The 25,947-nt window shown below is 41.6% G+C and overlaps 1 protein-coding gene across 1 annotated transcript in view; it reads left to right on the top strand.

Moving 5' to 3' along the window:
• antxr2a (ANTXR cell adhesion molecule 2a) overlaps nt 1-25,947 on the top strand; it is a 73,942-nt gene that overhangs the window by 7,657 nt on the left and 40,338 nt on the right. The window contains exons 3-13 of the mRNA XM_076731636.1: nt 898-969; nt 1,604-1,685; nt 1,794-1,898; nt 2,168-2,236; nt 4,457-4,537; nt 7,862-7,922; nt 8,813-8,908; nt 11,557-11,626; nt 19,102-19,180; nt 19,875-19,970; nt 25,360-25,410. Coding sequence (XP_076587751.1) covers nt 898-969; nt 1,604-1,685; nt 1,794-1,898; nt 2,168-2,236; nt 4,457-4,537; nt 7,862-7,922; nt 8,813-8,908; nt 11,557-11,626; nt 19,102-19,180; nt 19,875-19,970; nt 25,360-25,410 — 862 coding nt within the window. The remainder of the gene's footprint in view (nt 1-897; nt 970-1,603; nt 1,686-1,793; nt 1,899-2,167; nt 2,237-4,456; nt 4,538-7,861; nt 7,923-8,812; nt 8,909-11,556; nt 11,627-19,101; nt 19,181-19,874; nt 19,971-25,359; nt 25,411-25,947) is intronic.

Genomic DNA, 25,947 nt, shown 5'->3' with positions numbered 1-25,947 from the left:
TATTTCATGGTGTCCAGTTCTGGGTATTGTATGCCTACCTTTGGCTACTTTTACTTTTAATACTTTAATGCATTTATAATTACTGATGCTTTGCTTTTACAAGTAAAGTCACTGGACTTTTTCCGTTATCGGATAATTTTTTCTTTGTGGTGTTACAACTCTTACTTGCGTAAATTTGACTGGTTTGTTTCTGGTTTCTCAACACGAGGAGGTGAAGTCTTAAGTTGAACACTTTCCTCATCTCTCTGCTGATTTAGTTTTCACTAATTTTGGCTGGATATTAACTCAGAAACCAGCTGTGTTTACAAAACAATCTGTTGATATTCCTGAGAAGCGACAGGGACACTGAATGTGAACAGCACAGGTTGTGCAGAGGAGACTCGGTGTCCAGTATCAGTTCACACCCTTTTAAAGTCACAGGTACAAATGATATATTTGTGTAACGGGATCTGTGTGTGTTTATGTGTGACTCAGCACCACAACATGTTTCCTGTCTGTGAATTGATTAATCACTTCCTTCAGTCCCACAGAAGATGCTTTAAGTCACACACTAATATTAGTTGACATTCAGAGAGGCCCTTCTGTTTGGTTCATTATTTATGCTTCTTTCAGTCTCCTTAACTGAACCGAGCTCATTGAAAAGCTTTATATAAAACTGTCAATCACGCTGACTCATTTATAGCCATTCTGAGTATTTTACATGTCATGCTGTGTGGGTGGTTGATAAAGAGGAGCAAGAACGGAAGTGATGATTTTATGCAACAGGGAAGGAGAAAACCCTGTCGCAGTATGTAGTATGTGTCTAAGCTCATGGCCGGTCACTGGCTCATGAGCTACTTTGAAAAAAACATATATATATTTCTGATTCCTAATTTTTGATTTTTGTTTTCTCTTCAGCCCCAGAATGAGAGTCTCATTCATCGTTTTCTCAGCCAAAGCAACAGTCCTGCTGCCCCTGACTGGAGACAGGTACTGGACTCTGACACTCTCTGGAGCAGATTCATGACACTGTTGTCGTGTGTCTGGATTTTTATCTTGTGCTTTACTGGTTGAACAATTCTCTGCGACAATCTCTTGAAGAACAGCGCTCTGTCCATGCTGACTGTACCTCATCTTAAGGACTCTCATGGTCTAAAAATGTCTTTATATGTCATATTAAATTATGTCATTAAAGGAAATGACGAATAGATATATATATATACACACACACACACATACACACACACATTATACTGTAGATTTTCCCTTGTTGTAGTTACTCGAAAGCATTTGGGTGACATCATTCGGTTGAGGTTAGGGGTTCAATTCCCGCTGGGTCTCTAAATGCCTAAAAAGACTCTGAGACATTCTGTATAAACAGCGTCTTCTTTATTACAAGAACAGCTTGTTAACGTCTCTTTTTAGACCCTGTGGTTATCTACACAACCATAAGTGCAGATTTCCACTACACCTTGTGGAAACAGAACAGTAGTAAATTATTATTATTATTTCTAGTGGTCGTATAGAAACATTCACCCATGGTGTAGAAAAATAAGCATGCTTGGAATTATGAGGTGACTCAGTGCACATGTGGATCAACCATGTATGTTCTGTGTGTTTTAAGATACGAGATAGAGGAGGGTCTGAAGCGCTTGCGGGACGTGAAACCAGCAGGTGAAACATATATGCATGAGGGAATAAAACAGGTCAGTTGACTCTCACATAGATCCATTTACAGCAGCTTTTTACAAGCATTCAGATTGTCATGAAATTGAGATCTGATGAAATGTTTGTCTTTCACTTTGAACCTGAAGGCCTCAGTTCAGATACAGACACAGAAGACCAAATCGTCCAGCATCATTTTGGCTCTGACAGACGGGAAACTTGAAGTTTACGTTCACGAGCTCACAGTGAAAGAGGTGAGGGTCACATTGTGTTTGTTTGAGTGCAAAAATGTTGAAAATCTGCGGTCAAAGCAATCACATGACGCTTCAGTTTAGTTTGATTTAACTGCAAATATACATTCAAAGTACAATTTTTTTATTTTATGTTTTACTTTTATTTGATTAGAAATATTTATTCATGTAATTTTTCCTGAATAGGTTTTGGTGCCTTGACTTCCTGCATACATTCAGTGTTTTTACGTTCAACATGTTGCACTTCATCTACACACTTGTTTCATCTGCAGGCCGATGAGGCGAGGAAATATGGTGCTCGTGTTTACTGTGTGGGTATCAAGGACTTCGACGAGCAGCAGGTAAGAGAGCTTTAGTCTTAATCTGCCGCCGTGAAACACCAGTGAAGTCTGTCACTGAATGTGTACTTAACGATTACATTTTATAACAAGAGACACCATGTTGGAAAGGTGTCAAGAAATTTAAACACATGTAATGTGGGTGCTGTTACCTGCACAGAAAATCCATCTCTTAAAGTGATATTCCACATAACACTCAAACCGTTAATCCCATGTGGATTTAGGAGATGTCCAACAAAGTTTGTAGTTTGCTCTGTAAGAGATATCAGAAGCCTTGGTCAGCTTGATCCATGTCAGTAGCTCTGGATTTAAGTCAAATTGTCATGGAAGTAAAACAACAATGAATTAAAAACTCCTGCAGCATGATCCGCTTTTCACATGTTCAGTGTGCCCCAAATAGTCATTTGTCAAAATAAAGTAAATAATGTTGCTTTGAGAACAGCAATATTTGGTTATTTGGATATCTTCTTTTTTTTTAGTTTTTAGTTTCCCATCAGCCACAGTGATTATTATTATTATTATTATTTTTATTATTATTATTTTTCAAAAGGAATTCTTCAGCTTTATTGGAAACTAAATTGTAAAGTGTGCTTTAACCATTTGGCTACTGGGGCACTCTATGGTTAGTGGTTGTATTTGTATTGTATTTCAGTCAGAGCCGATGACACTATGATAAATAGCGAATGCAGTCAATAAAAACAAAATCTAAACTAAAACATAGTATTTCATCAATGGGGTAAAAACAAATGACAGTTAGTGAGGTGAGTAAATTACATTGCACAAACAAATACCAAATTAACTGAAACAAAATTAAACAGTGGGTGGGTCCTTTGGAATAAATGTTAGTGCAGTTTGTCATATAGTTTTGCTTTTAGTGCATTTAGATCAGTTAATGATATGAGGAGTGAACTCTGTAAATGACTGTGTTCTACAACCCCGAGTCCAAAAGAGCTGGGACGCTGTGTGAAAGTACGCAAGTAAAACAGAATGTGTGCTAATCCTTTCTGACATATAATCAACTGAAAAAAACAGTATACTTAATGTTTGACCTCAGCATTGATTTTTGTAAAAATATGTTACTGGAAAAGTTGTGGAATGCTCCAGAAACACCTGTTTGGAACATTCCACAGGTAAAAAGGTTGATTGGTAACAGGTGATAGTATCATGATTGGGTCTGAAAGGGGCATCCTGGAAAGGCTCAGTCGCTCATAAGCGAGGATGGAGAGAGGTTCACCACTCTGTGAACACATGATTGTTTAAAGGACATTACTGCATGGGCTCAGGAACACTTTGTAAATCTGCTGTCTGTGAACACACTTCATTAGCAAATGATCACATTCTGTTTTTATTCATGTTTCACACGGCGTCTTTTTTGCAATCGAGGTTGCAAAAAGATGGTTTGAGCCTCGGAAGTTCTGAATAAGAAGCTAAATGAGTGATGTTTTAAGTGTCGGCACATCTTTAATCAGACAATTCTTCACACGTTTCCTGACAAAAATCACAATCTTGCATTATTTCCAGCACACATTTGGGGTGTAGTTTCTGTCTTGGTATTATTTACACGAGGACAGGCCAGCAGAGTCGTCTAACCAAGAATCTGTTAAACACTGATGTCCAGGGGAGTGTGACTACTAAAGCTTACTGTGAGCGTTTTCACTGCATGCTTTTTAAGGAGAGACTGTAGATTAAGGGCATCATTTACACTGGCTGGTAAATCAGTTATTGGCCCATCACACTGTTTAGAAACCAGTAAATCTGATTGACCACAGAAAAATCTGATCCCAGCTTTATTTATTATTTGTCTCCACGTCAGATCATCTTCACTCCAGCTCCTGTGCTCGCTGCACAAAATGATGTCAGACTGTCTGAGCTGCACCGGAGTCACAATCTTTCCGTCTTATGTCAGTGGTGTCTGTAGTTTTTCTGCCTCTCCTCCAGCATGGTGGCCTGTCTCTTGTAACCATTGGTAACCACCCTGTGATGAGCTCTTATCAAGTCAAAAACAAAAGGCAATATTGCTCCCAGTTTGTGCTGCAATGATTTTTTTTTTTTTATGGTTGAGCAAAGTGTTTGCCACAGTCATGCCATCTGCTATGTCTCCTCCTGCCCATGATATGAAAGGAAAGACAGTGCTCAGTCATAAAGAGGAAAACAGAAAAAGAAGAAAGCAGCATTAAATCAGCCGTACTTCTTGTTTACTCAACTCCTTTATGATACCAACAGCTTGCTGTTATTGCGGACACCAAGGACCAAGTGTTTCCTGTCAAAGATGGCTTCCACGCACTCAAAGGCATTGTCAATTCTGTAAGTTTGCCTACTCCGTGCTGGCGTGTGAGTGTGTGTGAGTGTGTGTGTATGTATGTGTGTGTGTGTGTGTGTGTGTGTGTGTGTGTGTTGTTGGACTTTCAGTAGGCTCAGGTTCGTGTTTGATGCATGAGAGGAATAAGTGGAATTCGTGCTAATTCACATCCAGACGCTTGGACACAAAACTGCTGTTCATGCAAAGGTTTTTTCCTTTTTTAGGGAGTATTGAAGGAGGTAGCATGGTACAGATCGTTGGTAAATTTGTGAAATCAGGTGGATAAATGGGCAAAATTGTTTCCTGCCTTGCCCTCATTGAAGTTTGTCACAAATTAGAGCAAACCTCAGTGAACTTCCTGCTAAGCTGCATGGAAAATGTCTGTGGAAATAACTGCTCGCTGCAGTCCTCAGTCCGTAGACAGAGAAGGAAATGTCTTAGCCACTCTGTAGCAAATTAGACGCTGTAATAGGAGCAGCTTGACAGTTAGTCACTGTCCATATGACATCCTCTTCACAGTGTTTTCATTGTGCTGAGCGGCAAAAGTCTACAAGTCTAACACAATTAATGCCTTTTATTTTTTATCATCGGTGCGAAATATAGAATTAAAGCCTGCAAAGCACATCAAACTCGTCTTGTCAGTGCAATGCTGTAATCAGTGAATAGCTGTCAGAGTATAAGAGTCCCTTAAACAGTGTTTATATGAAGTTTCCCATGCAGCCTCCTCATCCTCTGCCAGCCAATTAGTGATACTTTCCATTTGCTGCAGCTTTTAGGCTAAACGCTGTCAGCCAAGGCGGGGGTTTGTATGGCAACATTTTTACATGAATGTGAGCCCGGAGCTCACTGACCTGACTGGACTTACATCTGCGTCGGAGCCGACAGGGCCAGCAGTGTTTAGAGAAAGAGCAGAGGTAGACATGTAGACGTGCAGCTGGAAGGGCACAAAAGCCAAAGGGTGTGTCTTGTTTCTGTTGTGTGATGCAAAGTACACCAACTGGGACTGATTATGTTGCTTTTTAACATGACTGTCAAGTAAAGGAAGGTGTAAAACTGCGGCTCTCAATCTGTTGTCTCACAAAATGTGAAAGTGGAACGATGCCTGGGTGCAAACAATAATGTGCAGAATGGCTTGGACGCCAAGTATGCCTTTTAAATCTCCCTTCCTCTGATTTATCGTAAATCATTTAAATAAATTATCACTGTGATTAAAACACGAGTGCAAATTTATGCAATGTCATTTTTGAAAATTTCCTGACCCCTAAATGTCATCTAAGGTGCTCTGGATTGAGTCAAAGTGATGCATCTTTCATTTATTTTGCAGCAAAATAATAAAAGGTTATTAAAATTAAATGCAGCCGCGGTTCATTCAAAACAGGTGTAACAGTTGTTGGATCAGTATAAAGTATGACTAACCCTGAAAAATGAAGAAGGAAAGAATGACTAGAATATTGTCTTCTGTAATGAGCCCGTGAACCCAGCTTGTAATAATTAACGTTGAAATGTGCTTAAAGCCTCTGAAAGAGTGGATTTGATTATTGATAATTACAAGAAAATAATCTTCTAATGTGTTTGTGCTGAACAAAAGAAAATCTTTTATCCAGAGAAGAGCATTCGCACAGCCTTGTTTGTACGCTCATTCTTCACTTTAAACTCATCTATATATTTTTATACGACAACACTTTCTAAAATGTTTTAAAGCCCCCACAAGAAAGTCCAGCAGAACAACAGAAAAGCTCATCCCCTCGGTCCTCGGAGGCGCTGAGCCCAGTGACGCTTCCAGCATCCAAATGAAACGCCGAGCATTCTTCTCTGATTAGTAATACTGGATTCCTGACTAGTTGGCCTCCTCGCTCCTCTGTTGGATTTTGAGGATTTGAGATCATCTGTGCAGCCTTTTGCTGCAGGATCCACGCTGCTTCTGTGACCAGCATGACAAAACTCACAGAAACAGCTCGGCAAAGTTGGTTTTCTGCACCATTAGGCCATTTTTTTCTCTTTTCTTTTCTTTTTTTTTTTTTTTTTAAACTACACTGGACCTTTGTTGTCCCAGCTGCGGGTGTTTTGGGAAAACCCTTATTTGCAATGTAGCCACATCGTTATCGTGAACTTCCTTTTTCTACCGAACACATTCAGCTGAGCCTAGATAACCCTGTACAGTAACGCAAAGACTAATGTTGTAACGCACTGCTGTTAAATAATGACGAACACAAATGCCCTCTTGAACCCTTTCACCTAATTATTTCCACAAGATGACTAAACCGGCCTTATCCTCTCAGAAACCCCTCCACTTAGAACACTGGCTGAGATATTTGGATGACTTTGGATATTTGGACGACTGCCTTCTTTTCCCCCTGCAGCCTGTAAATAATGTTTGTCACAAGATCCCATAGAAATGAATTGCTGCTGTTTGAGTTCAGGCATTCAAAGCTTTATATTTTAATATCTCCAGAACACTGAGGATCCAGCTTGTACGTCTTCCAACCCCCAACAAATCACTTCATTTACCAGCATTTCTTAAAACAGTTCTGTATTTTGTGGTATTTGAGCGTAGATGCTACTTTTCCAGAGGGCATTTTGGAGCAGAAGTGTTCACATTTCTACAATTAATGGGAAAACAATGTCATTCCTCGGGTCTCTCTATCATTGTAAGCAATCTTTGGTTTGTTTTTTTTGTTTTTTCCTTTTTTCTCGGGCACTGCCAGGGAAGTAATTAGATGGGGAAAATAGTGGCACAGAGGAACAGCAGCAGATCCTTTTCCTCCCAGCTGTCATCTACAACCCTCTCCCCTTTAACGATTCCATATCAAACCATCGTATTTAATAAGGCCGCTGTAAACACTTCCCTCTTCCTCTCCTCAGATTGAAGTTTCACTCAACATCAAATGAAAGGTTCAAGTGTCCTATATTGCAGTTAATATGCTTCTTTTTACCGACTGTGTACTGGGATTTGCATAGTTTGTCCTTTGTTGATTTATTGAATCATAGCGGATAGTGCAGCTCCATGACAGTAGGCTCACACAGGCCTCTTTATATGATAATGCAGGATCCCGGAGGTTTTTAATAGAACTGAGAAATGTAATAGTCTTGCATAATTTTCCCATAAAGGCTGACACAGCTGCTGTTTCTCCCTCCTGTTCTCCTCGCCGCTGCTATTCAGCGCTCTCCTTTAGCCGCCAGGGCCCGATCAGGAGTGAGACATTTCTCAGGTGTTGCACCCTAATCTGTTTTCTAAACTTGACAGAGCCGATAACGGCCAGGACTTGATGTATTTATTCTCGGCCCTCAAGCGATAATGTACTCATTTCATTTTTTTTCTAATCCTCCAGATATTAAAGCGATCATGCACAGAGATCCTGAGTGTGGAGCCCTCCAGTGTCTGTGTGAACGGTGAGTGGATCCTCCTGCTGCAGGCAGGCCCCGCAGCTTTGCACAGATAGATTCATTCACTGCTGGAATCCTTCTTTTTACTGCTTGCTTGCTGAATTTATGACATGTTTCCAAGAGGAGCTGGAAAGATGTCTCAGTTCCAAGCAACGGAGAGGTAGCAAGTCTGCTTAGAGACAAGGGGTTGATCAGTGGGGGTCGTTGAAATTCACCTGACTGAACTTTGGCCATCACAGGACATTCAAACTCCCGGCAGAACCTCAGAACATATAAATGAATTCAGACTTTGGTTGGTTTGCAACCTTTTTGGCTTGTGCTCCTTTAAAATGAACCCTTCATCACTTGACCTGAAAGGCTGAAACATGAGTTATGAGCATTGAACGGGTGAAGTTATCCTTCTCAGACTTTTTCACTTGAAGGGATTTTAGAGGCCTAAAGACATTAAAGGATCCAGAATTTCACAAAAAGCAAAAGTCAGAAAATCTAAAAATTTTGTGCAGGAGAAATGGGGGGGGGGGTTCGACCCCCAGGTTTGAAGCCATTGGTGTAAATAACATGTCCAAATATATCATAAAACTGCAGCTATGAAAAGAGACTCTTTCAAGTGTGTTTTGATGTAGTTTGGTCCAGATGCGACAAAATAAACATAAGATACAGTGGTTAGTACATGATTTCTTCCATATTCATCAAGTTTTCCGTACTTACTGGCAGTATAATGCAACTTTCCTGAACAGTGGGCGGTAAAAGGTTAATGTATGGAGGTCATTTGGAGCTAGTCTGTACAGTCTTGTTTGCAGAAGCCCTAAAAGTCCAGATAAATAGAAGAAGAAACTATCTAACTACATGTAGCTTCCTCCTCCCAGTCTTATCTCCTGTTTGTTTACGTTCCACAGAGTCCTTTGACATCGTCCTCAGAGGGAACGGCTTCACTCTGGGCCGCAGCAACGAAGGCGTCGTCTGCAGCTTCATAGTGGACCAGCAAACCTTCAGTAAGTGGTGGAGCTGTAACTGTAGTGTATACTTTGCATTCAGCCTCAAACTGCAGCTTGTGCATTTAGCACAGCTGATATTTTCAAATCACTATGAACAGCAAAAGAGCCAAATGTGGAGTCGCATAATAATTCCCGTCTGGCCCTCGCTGATATGTGCTCTAAATCGCTATCTCAAAGCACGAATGCAGTGTTACAAATTGAAATAGTCAAGCTGGAATTTGTGGGTGTTGTTTTGACAATAAATAAGTCAGGCGAGGTGAGTGTTAGCATGCAGGACAGCAAGAGGCACTAAAGAAATAAAAATGGGCAAATTATTTGTGGAGATGCCCAATTTTAGTCAAAACCCAAGAGCCATGCTGTGTTTTTGTAAAAGCAGGAGATCTGTTAATACAACGATGAATCATTTACATTGTATACAATATCTGTTCAACACTGCTGTCAGTTCATCACATTCAAGCAGAGATTTGAGTGGATGATAAAATGCTGCGTCAGCTGAATTCAGACCATAACATAAAGATTTTTGTGCCAGTCAATTTAGTCCTACATCGTCCACTGTGCCACACATCACTTAGACTACAGTTCGCCTGCAGTCACGATGACATTCACGAACACACCTGATGTGTGTCACGACCGAACCTTCACACTCACACCTTATGATAATTATCCATCTTTAATAGTGGCACAAGTGTTAGCTTTTAGCCATTTGTTGCATCACAACGGTCAGTGCAGCAGATCTGAACCTCTGCACACACACAGCTCAAAAAATGCTTCTGCATCGAAGCCCTCAACACCGTCTGACGGGACTGAGGCTGAGCTGACCGACAGAAACAAAAATCAGACAGAGGACAGATATCCATCATCGTCTGATGCACACCGACTGTCAGCATCATATATGTGTGATTTAGCTCTGATTCCTATGACACACGAGAACAAGATGAGAAACGTTGGGTCAGTGGAGTCAGACCTGCGGGTCACGCTCTCTCTTCACATCAACAGCAGCCTGTCGTGTCCCATTGAATTTTCTGCAGCATTTTTTTTTCTTTCACACCTTAAATATGATCTTATTTTACTTTGGAGAAAAATGAAAAAAAAAAAAAAAAAACATTTAACGCATCAGCACATTAGCCTAATTTTGTTCATTTTTTAACTTCAATATTTATCCTTAAATCTGCACAGCAACCATATAATATGATAAAATATAATATGATATAATAGACCTGCCGACTTGCTGACTTGCAGTAACACAGCCTCCACCTTCTGAATGTGTTGCACATGTTGATTTAGATGAAGGAACTGTGAGGGTTCATTGTGTTTTATTTCATCTTATGTCTGTTGCGCGGACGTCTGCACAAATCTTAGAACTCAACACATCTTCTTATCCGGCTCGCTGCGACGTGAATTGATGGTGGGTGTTCACAGGAAGGACACGGCAAAACAAACCCCTGTCCCGACAAATCTGTTATCTCATCGCTTATCTATATGATCTAAATGCAACAGAAGAAAGGGGGGTATGTAGGTCACTGTGCTCCTTATTTTGAGCTCACGGTCTGTTCTGTTGAGAAATCCATTTTCAGGAAGCAAACAGGATTTGGCACCGAAAGCCAATCTCTTCAAGCTCTTATTTGGCCGTGGGATCTGTGGGATCGACGACTGCCAATGACAACACTTCCCTCCTTGACAAGTTATTTTTGATTTTCAACATTTCAACTCGACCAAAACACTTGAGCATATTTTTTTTTCTTTTAAAAAAGAACTTCATCCGAATCAGGAAGTGGCCATTAGCAGATGTCTGCCTGTTAGTCCTTTCTCAGTTTAGGCAGTCTCACATTCGCCCACTTGGGGCTATTTATTCCCTTATTGGCTTTTGCATGTGTTCAGCCCAGACCTTTCTAACAGTGGGGCACCTTATAATTATGGACAGGCATCATGGCAACTATGGAACACACACCACATATGTGGAACAGATGCTACAATCTTCCCCATCACCAAACCAGTTGGAACCCCGAGCAGACAAACAGGAAAGAAATATCAATAATCTGAACGACCTCCATGTCTGAAGATGGTTCAGGCTGTCGGCATGCTGATGAACACACACACACACACACACACACACACACACACACACACACACACACACCATAATCCAATATGCGATGTCTTCCTTTGTCTTTTCTCTTGCAGCTCCAAGCAATATAAGAGTGCAGAAATATCAAACATGTACCACAAAACTACATGTTACTTTCTGGACTGCAAAATGAAGAAATTCAGTTTTCACTGTAACTGATATGTAGTTTTAAAAGAAGTGCATTTTGTAGCTCACAAAATGTTAATGAAAATAAAGCTAGATAATGTTTTTTGAATATTGTTTAATGCTGATGTCGTTTATATTTGGCCCCTTCTTGATGCAGTGCTTACTGAGAACAAATTCTGACTGGAGAATCATGGGAAACGCCTGCATGTCTTTACCACTTTTGACCACGGTGGCCACCTTTTTGCAAACGGTTATATAGACTCATTTTACATAACAGCTAATTGCATGAAGATTAACTCATATACAGACAAATCACACTGAATCACCCCTACAGCAACAAGGGTAAACATGAACCATTTTGACTGTTTTTTGTCTTCCTTTCTGTTTTTTACAGACCATAAGCCAAGTGCTGTGCGTAGTGATTATCTGCTATGTCCTGCACCGAAGCTCTATGAAGTCGGACAGTAAGTAGCCTGTGAAATTTCTTATTGGATTTTCTTTCTTCTTTTAGTCAAGTTAATTTAGTTTTGCCCATTACATCAGTTCTTTATTTAAAACACAGTATTGCAGCTTCTCCACCATTGAATATGAGGTTGTAAGAAGTCTGAGAAAATGTCATGATTATGTTTTTGTAATGGTGTGGGAAGAAATGGTGGGAAGACTCCCAAAATAGAGGAGATTTTTCAGTTTTCATACAGAAATAAGACGGCGATGATGTCAACGATATATACCAGTGATAGTGAAAAGTTTTAGTTATTACATAATCCCACATAAAAATAGGAGTAGAGCAGGATCTGTGTACTTCATGTGAAAATAAGACAGTAAAGACCCAAATGTCCCAACTTTACTTTATTCCCCTTTAGCCAAAGAAATATTGCTCCTAAGTATGCATAAACAACAATTAAATCACTTTTTAAGCGAGTTTTAGTCAGATAAGGGACGTGAATTATGCAAGGCATGCTTGGAAAACAGCAGTATTCTCATGAGTTTTCCAAAATAACTGATTTGTAGCTCATGTGAGGGCAGTGAGTCTGTAGATGTATTTAAGTTTTGATGTTGGCATGTTGACGCACGGCAACGTGTGAAGTTTTAATGACCGGCATCTCTGTGAAAACTTCTAGAAGTCCGACATCAATAAATTGAGACTGAATATGTTCTCCTACAAGTTACTGTGTTGACATAGAGCAGTGAAGGACAGGAAGCAGTGTTTTGTTTGGTAAAAAGTCAGGTGTTTGATTCTCAGCTGCATCTTGAAATCAAGAAGCTTATCTCTGTAGAAATCGGAGGAATGAGTCACATCATGTCTTCCTCTGTGAAGCCCCACACACACACACACACGAACAGACACTTCCTCTCTTACTTTACCAACATAAGGACTCTTTCAGAATCATTTCCCCTTCTTCGTGCTGCTCTCCTCTGTGTTCAGTTATAGAGTTGGGTTTTCTGTGTCAGTCACCCGTATCGCTCTTATCTGCAGTGAAGTTCTTTCAATCCTCTTGGTGTCTCTTCGTCTTACACGCGGTCTTTATTTTTTCTGCTCCTTTTTTTTCATGCAAATAAACAACTCCTAAATCTATAAATCAGCTGTATGTTAAAACAGTAGATGAAGGGATGAAGAGTTTGGCGTCGCGTAAAGACGCAGTAAACATTGTCGACGGAGCCTGACAGAAAAACATCCCATACATACAACCCAAAGATTTAAGTGAAAACAGTGTAAATATGGATTTATTCCCGGCTGCACAGCTATTGTTTGATTTTAACGTCATCTCTTATAATCCCAAACCACAACAGATGATCGCTAAGACATTCTAGATGGAACAACAGATTTTAATGTCCTCATGACTGCAATCCAATCAAAAATGTATGATTATGAGTGCCGCTGGCTCCGGAAGGTTTCCAGCTCTAAAACAGATTATGTATCATATGATAACGGCGACGCTGTAACTACTCCGAATCAACGTGAACCTCACCTCAGATAATCCCCTCATGTCCTCTCAACTTCCAAACTGCTCATGATAACATGTTTTTCTGCCAGAAGCTGACAGACGGCGCTGAAAGAGGAGTATGAGTTTTTGAAGGGATACAAAACGTGAACTTAGACCTGCGTGCATGTTTTCACATTTAGTTTTGAAACACAAATGAAATAACGGCTTGAACAACAACAAATATACTACACTGTATACACAAAGGCTACATGTACGTGTACGTACACACAGCCATACACTCACACAGAAAAAAGCACTTTTGCACCTATAGGAAGCTAGGCCAACATATTACAAGACTAGGGTGACCTTATCACCATCAAAATGATCCAAATAATCCACTGAGAGTAAATACTGTATTTTGTTAAAAAAAAAAAAAATAAGAAGAAGAATAATGGCATTCTTGTTCTGTATAGTTATCTAGGGTGTACTGTCATATATGTATGTGTTAGCTGAACTCTATATAAGGAAACTACAAACACCAGAAACCACCGTAATGAACACCAAATCTTTAGTGGATAAAACATGATATTTATTAGGATTTATTTTGGTAATATCTTATGACATGTTGTGCAAAAATCAGACTTGTGTCCCATTGGTGCCAGTCACTTCTGTATTTGGATGGAGATTTGCATCCAGATGAAAGTAATAAAGTCACAAATTTAAGACTGTGCAGCCTTGGCGGAGGTATGTGCTGTCACAGTTCTTTCTTTTTCTCTACAGCAGGCCTGGTGTAAAAAAAAAAAAAAAAAAAGATTTGGTTCACTGCTCCTTCTCCTCCAGCTGCTAGCAAAACTATATTTTACACTTTTTCCAGCTGGTGTCTCTTTCACTAATATAGGAAATTCACACGATGCAATGGGATTGAAGTTGATTTTCCTCACTTATCAGTGTGAAGAAAAGACAACATTTTCGATACAACTGGTCTTACAGTAGGAGCTGCTCCATCTATCCAGATTTTCTCAGAGAAATTAGAGCAAAGCAAAGCAGAATCTGATATCTTTTTACCAACTCACCACGGATGCAGTAAAAAGATGAACCTGAGCGACTACATCTGTAAACCACAGGCCTACAGCGCCTGCAACGACCTGATAGGACCTGAGCTGATGCTGCTGCTACGTGCCCGCCATTTGCAAAAGGCCTGCTTAATTAACTCTTGGCTGCCGATGGTGACCCATTAAGTAGTTAGCTGGTACGGGTGGTGAGTAAACACATCTGCTGGAGGGGCTTTAAAAGGATGTGCGACAGATGCAGCCATTCCCTTTTCCACGCTCCCCATTTAAATAATTCACCATGCACTGACAATCCCTGCACCCAGGACCACCTGCATGGAACGGCAGAGCCTGGAAACTTCGTCTCCGTCCATCTGTCTGCTTCTGCTCCATCACCGCTCCCGGCACACAGGGTGCTCCGTTAACACGGCTCTACTCAGCCGAAGAAGAATCGCCTTTTCGTTGCACGTTCCTTTTCCCTGTTTCCCCTTTCTAACCATGTTTTGCTACACGCTAGGCCTACTCCTCAGTGAGCGCAGCTTGGATTGGATGGGAACATATTTCAGATACAGCAGTCACCCGGGTTGGGGTGCTCAGCTGCAGCTTCCTCCAGCCCCGTTGGGAACACGGAGCAGGCGGCTCCACATCCAGCCTCGATGTCCAGGAAGCACAGTGTCCTCAGTTGGTCACCGAGCTGTGTAGGAGCACTCACAGCGGAGGCATCATCTGTGCTGACAGCTGCAGCATCATGCTTGAAACACAGGCATCTGCTGACCCCCCCCACGTTCCATTCCCCCCTGGTATATCCCCATTAGGGGACCCAGCACACCCTGCTGGGGCGCCGATCAAGAGGTTAAGTGGTTGCGCTCTTGCAGCAGCATGTCCTCACCTGGTGTTTTCACAATAACGGTGAAGAGCAAAAAATAACTGAGGGGGGACTTGACACCTACTTTACAAAGCAGGTACAGTAGCTAATGCTAATGCCTGTCAATAATTAAAATAGGCTGTCCCAGGGTTGCTGCTAGCAGCGACATCACTCCATCTGCTCCAGTGGGGACATAAAGATGTTTATGATAGAGCTGTCCTGTTGTTTGAATGTCCTTGTGGCACAGACGTAAGGAGCTTCTTCTTGGGACTGGAAAACAAAAATAAGAAACAAACTGATCAATACAACTTTTTTTCTAAGGCTAAGAATCAATTTTAGTTTAGCTGTCATAATATGATTCCCATTTTGTGACATTTCTCAATGGACAGGATCCAGCCTGTAAAACTGATGTTGGTAGTTTTGCCTGTTTGTTGACTGCAGCTTTACTGTATCAGTGGATCCCAACGTTTTCTGCTTGTGAACTCTTAAAATGATCGAATGTCTACTTGTGACCTCTCATCACAGCTTGCGCCTTTAATGTGGGTATGAGTCACAAGCACTTTCAACCAAGAAGTGCTTCCCTTATCTCAAGATTTTATCATCAGCCCATTGTTATCTGATCTTGTAGTTACAAGCTGCCAAAGCTGCCGGTAAGCCCTCACTTCACTTTCATTTAGTAGGGCCAGTCAGTTTTTTAGAGTGCTTGTCAGACTTTCCAAATGGTGGATGTCTCACTCTGAGCACTCGGAGCACAACTTCTCATCTGGTCCCCAGGCCTCACGAGGCGATCCCTCCCTTCAGTCGAGTTTCCTCCCCTCCGTCAGAACTTCTGCCACACAAGCTCGCGCAGAGTGATGACTCCTGGATGCTGAGCGACAGGCCTCGCATATGCTCTGCCGTGAATTATTCAGCCCGCTCAATTTTCACATCTTTAAGGGAAGTTTGAAAGCCATTAGCGTCGCCATTGTCAGCCACTCCAGCTGTATCGCATCACCAAAGCTTAGTGTCACGGCGGGCTTATTTTGTGACAGATTACAGCGAGCCCAGGGACAAAGTTTTACCAACGTGGAGCCGGAGATCTGCAGCAGCAAGAAGCCTTCTGCCATTCAGCTGGTGTCCCTGGGAGCCTGTGTCACTTTCTACCCAAAGTTTGACTGATCCCTCGGCCCCCGTGACAATCTTCCCTCTCATCTCGTATTTATTCAAACATAGCCATCGACCCACCAAGCAGCTGCAGCTCTCTCCTCAGTGTCACTCACTGGCTTTCACTGTGGAAAAGTTCAATGACACTGCACGTTGTTTTCAATTATTCATCTAAAGTCACTCACTGGTTATCACCAGGGTTTTGTAAAAGAAGAAGAATTTAGCTTAAATGCTTTGGTGCACCTTCACCAGCTGTGCAGTGTTGTTTATAGGCCTTTACCAAAAAAAAAAAAAAAAAATGCAACTAACAGTTTTCATTATCCATTGTCTGTCTCTGGTTTTTAATCAGTTAAGCAATGAATCCATTTGTGAATAAAATGTCAGGAGTTAATGAAAAACACAAAGCACAAGATGACATCTTGCTGTTTCCTGTTCTGTCTGACCAGCAGTCCAAATCCCAATATATTTAACTTCCAGTGATGGAAAACAGACAAATCCTCACATTTGACAAGCTGGAAACATTACATTTTTGGATTTTTTTTCTTGACAAATGACTTAAACAATGAGTTGATGAACAAAAGTGCACTATAACTGTAACACACAGAATAACTGCTTTAATAGATGTTGTCACCCGATTGCTCATCGTTCTTCTGCTAATATTCCTGGAAATGAGAGGGTAAAAATAAGAAGAGCATGTATGACTTATGCCTCTGTGGCAGAGCAGATTCTGCCTACTCAACAGTAACTGGGTAAATTAGCAGTCAGTGTCTCAGGGAGGAAGAAAAAAGGCCTCGCTGACTATGGTTGGGTTGTGGTGCATTAAGGCTGTCCAGCGATGTCAGGGGAGCGGGGGGCGTTTGTCAGAGTAACTCGCTTGGGAGCTTTCCTCCTTCACTCGCCGAGGTCCACACCTCCAGCTTGATTAACAACCTGCCCACCATTATCACGGATTGAGGGTGTCAGCTAAATTAGCCTCTCCCCTCACCCATTCAGCACAAGCACTTAGTTAACATACAGGGACCTGGAACAGCTTCGCTGAGCCGCAGAGGCGAGCAGCGTTTCACTAATCCACGGTGGACACAAAGGGATGCTTTCTGATGGAAGCAAACTGCTGCACACTCAAAATCAGGAGTTTTCAAATCTTTAAGAGTGCACAGTGTACGTTCATGATTAAGAGGAGACGGGAGAAGGAACGTGGCTTCTCTGGTGCGCATGCCCAGTGATGGTCACAGCCTACTGTCCTCTAAACAGGTTCTGTAGGTACGTTTAAACAAATCAAGTACCTGGGATAGAAATAGGGCACATAGAGCAGATCAAAGGAAAGCATGTGGAATACACAGATGTAGAAATACTCGACTTTCTTCAGTTAAACCTCATCATTTCTTTCTGTCACAAAGTTAGATTGAATTTCTTGTTGACAAAGAGGGACGATTAACATGAGTTCTTTTTGTCGCCTGACTGTTGCTTGTCTGACCTTGCTTCTGTTGTCCTGTGTGTTGGTTGTACAGTTGTCACATTCTGAATTTCTTTTAATGCTTTCGGCTCCTGTGCCAGAATTGAACTAGAACAGACTTTGCTGTGAGTACAGCAGACTGTTAGTGCTCATGGAGTAATCTGCAGTGTCACCTTAAAATCAAAATGCTTCCATTTCTCTGTAACTTCAAAACTGAATATTTATCTTCTACCTCTCTCTTACAGCTTTAAGTGAGCCTGAACTTTATGTTTATACTTCTGCTCAGCTAAATCATCCCTTACGAATATAGATTAAATCGATCTTGGAGATCTTACTTAAATATGGAGGATCAGCATCACCTGTCAAATGAGAAAATATAAAATAGATTAAACAAATAAAAAGAGTTTAAAAAAAAAGAAGTGGGGCTATCAACAAGTTGAGTGTCGTGTCAAAGTGCATCTGGTTTTAAAGTTCCGTGAATTGTGTTTTAAATATTTAGCGTGGGTAAATTAGGAAAGGCGCAAAGGAGTCAGTTCAGAAAATTTAGAATACAGTGCATAGTAATGGACACATGGTCTGGTTGCTCATCTGTTCTGAACCACAGGAGAATTGGTGGCCCAAGGCACTGCCTCAGGCAACATCCAAAGCAAAGCAAAGAGCTCTCTTGTTATTATTCCACAGCACCAGTTTTTATGCAGGCCTCCCCTGTACGCTACCACACACTCACAGCTGGCCCCTCACACACACAATGCCACTCTGCGTGCTTCTTTCTCTCTCCCCTTTTTTGTGTTGAAGGGAGGATTTCAGGCGTTTCACTCGTTCCATATCCTGAATTCTCATTAAACCTGCGGTAATTGGATCGGGCGTAATAGACATATGGAAATTGCGGTGCCGTTCATCATTAGGGTTTTAATTGCACCCATTTTGGCTTCGCGTTTTTCCTTCTAAATAAGTCATAGGAGTTCACGAGCCTTGTTACCGCTAGTCAGGTTACTTCATCCACACACGCTGACGGATGTGATAATGAGAGGATTTCCTCCCTCTGAGTCTGACCATTCAGTTTTCACCCATTGTGTTCATTACTGAGCATCGTGCCACTGTGAGCGCCGGACTTGTTACTCCTTTTTAAACAGGATTTGCTTGTGAAATAATAGAATCACTGGAAGTCAATAAGGGATGTTTTGTAGAACCCTACTGATGATTCTATGTGATGATTCAACACTTCTATGTGGGAATCGAACAACCTGTGATAAGTGGACACCCTGCCCTGCTTCCTGAACCACAGCTGCACCTTATTTAGCAAAATATGAGCTGAAAATGCTACATAGACGATATCAGCCTGCTGGTAGATCAGCTATTGTTTTCTTGTCATGTGAATATTACTGTCGGACACTTGGAGGACCCTTCAACAGTGGTGTCCTCTCTGATGTCCATTTAGTTCACTGCGTATGCATCAGATATTGAACGTATGACTGTGACACTAATAAAACTCCTTTCTTTACAGGACGATGGATGTTCTTATCAGCCTAAACAATGGCAAGTCCTTCATCTCCAGCGCCTACACCATCACTGCCTCCACATGTGTGAGTCTGAATTCCGTTCATATTTGAAACCAAGTGAAACCGTCTGAAACGATCTTCTCCCCTGTATTTACCACCTGTGCATATTACACTTCTGACATGAACTGGAGCTCTCCTTAACTTTCCCTCACACCTCACTTTCATCTTTTCAGCCTGATTTCGACAGCTAATGTTTCGTTGATGTTGCTCATATTGTGGTTTGAGTATGTGCTCGTTGCACATTTCCTGTCCTGATAAGCAGAACTGCCTCTGCCATGTTCATCATGTGTTACAGTTTTGTTTCGCCTGTAGTGCTCAGTTTTTGCACACAAAAATAGAAGCACTGAATTTTTGTAAGTGTCATTTTTTAATAGTAATAAAACATTTTAAAATAATTGAAAGATCTTCTTTAGTTATCTCTACATGTATTTATATGATATGTATTTATATGTGATATGTACCGTTTTTGCGTCTAGTCAGCTTCCACTGAGGCCAGTTTGCATCCCTAAACTTAAAGCATAAGATTGCAGGGGTTTAGTTGTTTTATTTATTATCTCCGTCTGCATTTCAGCTTTTCATTCTAACAAAATTCTGATATTTGTCCACCAGTTAAAAGACACTTTGTTTACTATCCAGAAGCAATAAAGCAACGATTTGATCACCGATATCCATTTTTTGAATGAATAAACTGATTAATGGCTGTCCTTTCCTCCTCTAGTCAGATGGTTTGGTGGTGGCCATCGTCTTCCTGGTGCTGCTGATCCTCTTAGCTCTGGCCCTCATGTGGTGGTTCTGGCCTCTTTGCTGCACAGTGGTGAGTGTTGCTACTCTGCTCAGAACCAACTCTGAACATATTTAACTTTGGGCAGCCAGAGCTGATGATTCATTCACTCTGGGTTTGCACGCAGATAACAACAGCAGGTTCTGTGCTGGCAAAACATGCCAAATAGCTCATATGCTCCCTGTTTACTGCTACCTTCTTTTAATCTGATGACAACAAAAGGACTTTGAATGTCTCATTTTAATCAAATTAGTTGCATTGAGAGCAAAAGTCAGGAGTGGGAACACTAAATATCTTCTGTGGATGACAGTTGCAGACATCCTGTAACCATAAATCTGCGATAACCAGCAGGTCAGTGCCAGGTTTAAGTGTGTTCGAGGCTGTGTGTATACAGCAAGCTCGCCATTGTTCACAGCCAGCTCTGAAGGGAAGTAGTGTCGAACATCTGTTCAACCCCTTCACCTCCCATTTACCTCATTGATCCGCAGTGGCTTAGCAACACCACAGAGGAAGAACCTCAAACAGGAAGTGAAAAACCCACATCCTGCAGAGCAGTGGCTGATGGCTGCATGTGATCGCACACACAATCTGAGAGGAGATGAAGTGAACAAACTGTGTTTAAAACAAGACAACAGGTAGATTAGCAGGAGAACAATGTGAGTGACAGATTGTGTGAAACTTAACAAAATCTCTGCTTGCACAAGACTAACATTATGCCTACCTGGGGACTGAAATGATTAGTAATAATCACAGAGATTGTTTATGGTTTAATCACAGTTGAATCTGTCATGTCCATGCTACAGCTTAGAGTGCTTACTTTGTTTTGGTAAACACTGAATTCTTCCTTTACTAATCCTGTCACTCTGACTGTTTCATGTAGCTACATTTTGTTTTGGCCCTCGGTATGGTTTTCCTCTTACTCCTCTTATTATCATTATTGTGAAGTCTTATTGAAAAGCGCTCACCAATCAGAGAACACCGACAGCACCTTCCGGCATCCATACAAAACAGTCAAAGTTTAAGGTTGGAAAAATATTGTCCTAACTTTCTACTCAAAAGCTGAGCTAATCTGCATCATTGGGACTGTGTGGGTGTGGTTTGATTTGATTGATTGCGCTGGCAACATAAGCAAACAGCCCGCCAACTGTCATAACATTTTGTCCATTTGTTGTGAAACTCTCATTGGTCCACGTAGGTAAATGACATCATGTTTTTCCAACTAACCTCTGCCCACTTCAAACCAGTTAGAAAAGCTCAGAGGAAAGCAGCGCACACAGACATGTCCCTTGTGAAATCACCAAAACTGTTGTAACTTCAGCGAAAATATTGTGTTGTGTAGGATCCCATTAGTTAATATAAGACGCTGATAGAGAGAAGATGTTCTCAGGACCCTTAAGTTATAAAAAGACAGTAAAAACAGGCCGATATTGGCTACAAATCTCATCATAACAGCCTTAATTGACCTTGACTGTATGAATGCAGGGAGGTGCTGTTGCTGTTTGACTAAACCAGTTCGGCCTCAGAAACAGTCATGGGTGCTGTGGTCCAGTTTTAAACTGGATCAGAACTGTAATCCTGATAAGCTCCAGGGCTCAGAGCCACTATCAGTTGTTACATTTTATTAATTTAATCTTCAACAGCATTTTTAATTCGCCTGCTTTTCCGTCATGCTCAGCCCTCTGCTCACGGTGCGTTCATTAGTGTTGCATGACTGTTTCACAGTTTCCATTCTGTTGACTGTGGTTGTAGTGGACTGTTGGAAATCTCTGTAGAGCAGAACCACTAGATTTATGGAGGTGCATGGATAAGAGCACCGATAAGTATCAATACCATTAAGTCATATGAGTATATATATTGATGACATCTCTATGATACCGTCCCTGGTCATGATAGATCTGAGGCCGAGTCATGGTTAATACCAAGTGCGAGTAACTGACAGTGTGCGGGAATCTTGGAAGGACAAACTATAAACTCTTAACTCAAGCGGCTGCAAGTTCAGAGGCTCTGGTGATTAAAGAGAAATTCATTAGTAAGTGCAAATGTGTTTCTCTAAATGTGGAGGTTGGAAGGTTATTCATTAACTCCACAGATCGCCACATGTTACTGGTCCCATGTGAACGGGCTGTTTGTTCAGATGAAACTTGAGGCTGCATTTAATTAACGACTCTTGAATCTGCAATTCAATTCTGAGCTCTCCTTTATCACTTCCCTTTGAACACCTTGATTGTACTTGATGGAAGGTATTTTTGTCTTTACTCCGTTGTTTAAACTTTTCTTTAGTCTTGGATATTCATGTAAAGTACTGTTGTAAACTCCTCCTGCCCTCGTCCCCTTTGGAAAAATGCTCTTACCCACTTAACCATTTACAAAAATCCATAACAGATTATCGTTTGGGGCTATGAGAGAGGGGCTACAGATGGTGCACCCTGGTCCTTTTCTGTTTCTCTGCTTTTTTCTACTGAGATCTGATAAAGGCAAATTTACCCTCCACTACTGCCAACCACCCTCCCCACTGCACCTCTGCTCCTGCTCACCCGCACCGCCCCTTAAATGATAGACGTCACCTGGCTTTGTGGACCTGAAGGGAGCCCATCCAGGATGAGATGGAAGCATATTTTGGAAAACCAACAAAGGCATTAAAATGTAAACCCCCTGCAGCATGTCTGGCCGTGGACGTGTTTGTCTTGGTGGAGAGAGCTGCTGTTGCCTTCCATCGAGGGACGCGGCAGAAGAGGAGGGCCATGTGTGGCTTGTTAATATTTAAACCCCCAGTCTGCCAGGTTTCAGCAGTCGGGATGAGGCCATGCACACACGCACGCACACACACACACACACACACACGCTCAACCTCTTTCCCACAATCCCTCTCTCTGTGTCTCTCTCCCACATGGACTGATGCCAGGAGAGAGGTCATACAAGCTGTGGAGTGGTAATTTCTTTGTTTATGATTTGTTTGGAAATTAAACTCAGAATGGCATAGCCTTTAGTTCAAATTACAGGATTCGGGATTGGAGATGCAGTTTTGAATTAACATCGCCAGTTTAACCAAATTGCAAATGCTTCACTGCTAAATTGGATGCACTTTTGGACACATTTTCCACTCATTTGGTGCTTAATATGTTAATAATCTCTGATTATTTCATGTTATTTCATGTTAGAAGTTGTCAGCGTTGCTCTCCGATGCAGAACTTTTATCTTCTCTTGCATCTTTTCCTCCTAGGAGTCATTTTTATTTTCAACAAACAGCTTCATTTGCCCATAGTGAAAAGCACAAATCATTTTTAAATGTCCAAATATGCTACCTGCCACTGATCCATCACGATAAGCCTCCCGAAACAGCTTGACACAACACGGTTTGAGCTTTAGGTTGGGAACGAACGGATTATCAAGTCCAGTTGGACAGTTAGGGAAACAGCCATATGGGGACGATGCCCTGAACGCCTCTGATTGGTCCCATTCCCCCCGGTGTCGTGGTTGCAGTGGCGAGCTGCTGGGCCTGATGTCAGGCGGCTAAGTATCCTGTGGTTTAGTTTTTAATTACGTCGCTGTGCGCTCCATTCACATCTGTCCATCAGGTAGCTGGGAAAGAGCAGCAGAGCCCTGTCATTTGTATAATGCTTTATTTATCCCACAATATGTCCAGAAAATCTGCTGCATAATTACTTAATAAAAAGAGATAATCCTGTCAACGTAAGGTGTGGCTGAAATGATGTTAATCAGCGTATGGAGAGGCTACCAGTAGACCTTTACTGGATTTGCTTACAGCCAGTTGTGTGTCAATGAGCAATTAATTAACCCTAATTGATTATTTTTCATTATTCTAATGGCAACAGTATGTGGAGGGTGTGATGGTATCCCTGAGCTTTAACGGTGAATGAAACAGCTGTTAGGATCTATGATATGCTATAATTACATTGCTCTTTTTTCCCTCCAAAACCAATTTAGCAAATGCATAACCAGCGATGACAGTGACGTATCTGTCTTTGATGAGTAATGGACAAAGGTCTGCCTTCCACTTTGCCGCACACCTCAAGTTGAGATATGTCCTCATTGTAATTATATGTACAGTATTCATAGGCCATCTACTGTACTATGTGTGTAGTGCTAATGTCTGCTGTCGCCTAAGAGGAGGACCGTGAACTGAGGCCTTCTCTCAAAAAAAAACACTGGGAAAATCTGGGTTGGAGAGGTTAACAGGAAGCTCTTGTTCTGTTGGTGTCAGCTGATGAGCCTTTGAGCAGAGTGCTAAATCTCATTTTCATTATCGTTCAACGTTGAATAACTGTTATCAGTAAAGTTGATAACAGTTCAAAACCCGAACATAATAAGTTTACATGATGTAAAAAAGAAAAAAGGAGCAAACAATCCTCACATTTTTAGCATTTTTATCTTTTTTTTTTTTTTTTTTGAGTAATTTTAGCATGGGACACCTCCATACGGTCACATGCACAATTTTCAAAAAACAGAAAGGACCTATGTCTTTTGGGAGCTTCAGGCCTGCTCTCTGTGGTGACTATTTAAAGGAAGCTGACTCACAAGTCCTGAGACCTGAAAACGCAGAAGAATAAACTCCACCTTTCATACGTGATCCCTCTCACAGACAGCGTGAGTGGCGGCGGTGTGTTCAGCAATCCTGCAGTAAAAAGTTGGACATCAGTATGTAAAGCGTCTGACTGACACCTGACAAATGTCACTGTCAGGCTGCTCTTTGCTTCGCGATGCACATCTGAAAAACCCAGCAGAGGCATCTTGTCGCTGAGTGGAATCACATTGTGGACAACCTGCTCCTCAGGTGCCATGTCATCCAGTGTTGTCGTGAACAATGCCGCTGGGCTGGTCACTCTGCTGTGGGAGAGGTTTGTCGCGGTTATGTGTGTGTGTTTTTTCTTTCTGTTTTTTTTTTTTTTTTGTGCATGTATGCCGCCACTCATCTTCCACGCAGACGGGTCTTGGAGCTGAGCCCAAGCCTCCTCCTCTGTATCTCATTGGAGCTAATTAACTCCTTAGGACTTTATGATTGGGAGGATTGCTTGGGAGCACTGAACCCCATCCAATTAATTAAGAGCTAAACGGGCAGCGGCGCTCGCCCCAAAGACTCCCCTGTCAACAAGTTGATTTTCAGCTTTTCTTTATTTTGCACGGGGGGCCCCTGATGTTGGTTTACAAGCAGAATCCTTGTAATCAGTAGTCAGCGGGGTGATGGGGTGCCAGTTGCAGTTACAAAGCAGCCTGGCAGCGGCAGCGTCTCCGCCGTGTGATGAGCTGAGGGACGTCTCTGTTTGACTCAGTCACCTGTCACGAATCACCTCCGTCAGCCTCGTCTGCGCTTGTCTTGACAAGGTTTGAGTGTGTGTTTGTGTGTGTTTGTGTACGTCCCATGGTGGAAAGAGCTGACGCTCTTTTGCTTTTTCTGTTTATCCAGGTCATCAAAGACCCACCACCGCCGCCTCCACCTTCCCGTCCTCCACCACCTGTGAGTACACCACTCAGTCCCAGAATGTTTAAATTGGTGATACCTTACAGCATCATACTGCACTTCATTATACCACATTGAAAATAACACCAACCAGAATATTAACAAAACCTGATCTTTGAAATTTTGCTTAAAGAGAATATTTCCACATTTTGGGAAAATGGTTTATTGGTCTTCTTTCCAAGAGTTTGATGAGAGCGTTGATACCACTTCCATGTCTTATCTCTACAGTATGAAGCTTGAGTCAAGAGGTGGTTAGCCTAGCTTAGCATAAAGACTGCTTTCAGCCTTAATGCTAAGCGAGGCTAATCGCCTCCTGGCCCAAGCGTCGTACTTACTGCACAGAAAAGAGGATGTTGGAGATCTTCTCACTCTCTGAAAGCAAATGCTATATAAAGTGAAAATTCCCCGAAATGTTGAAGTATTTATTTAGAAACTTTTGAGAAGTTGCTGCTGGTATTACACAGAGAAAATTTAAGCTGATTTGTTGTTTTTTAATGTTGAATAAGCCATTTCTGGAAAATATCATCCTAAAAA

The sequence above is a fragment of the Chaetodon auriga genome, chromosome 5 (genome assembly GCF_051107435.1).
Source record: "Chaetodon auriga isolate fChaAug3 chromosome 5, fChaAug3.hap1, whole genome shotgun sequence".
In the NCBI taxonomy this organism is placed as follows: Eukaryota; Metazoa; Chordata; class Actinopteri; order Chaetodontiformes; family Chaetodontidae; genus Chaetodon; species Chaetodon auriga.
The sequence above is the reverse complement of the archived record's forward strand: the minus strand, read 5'-3'. Positions and strand labels throughout refer to the sequence as shown.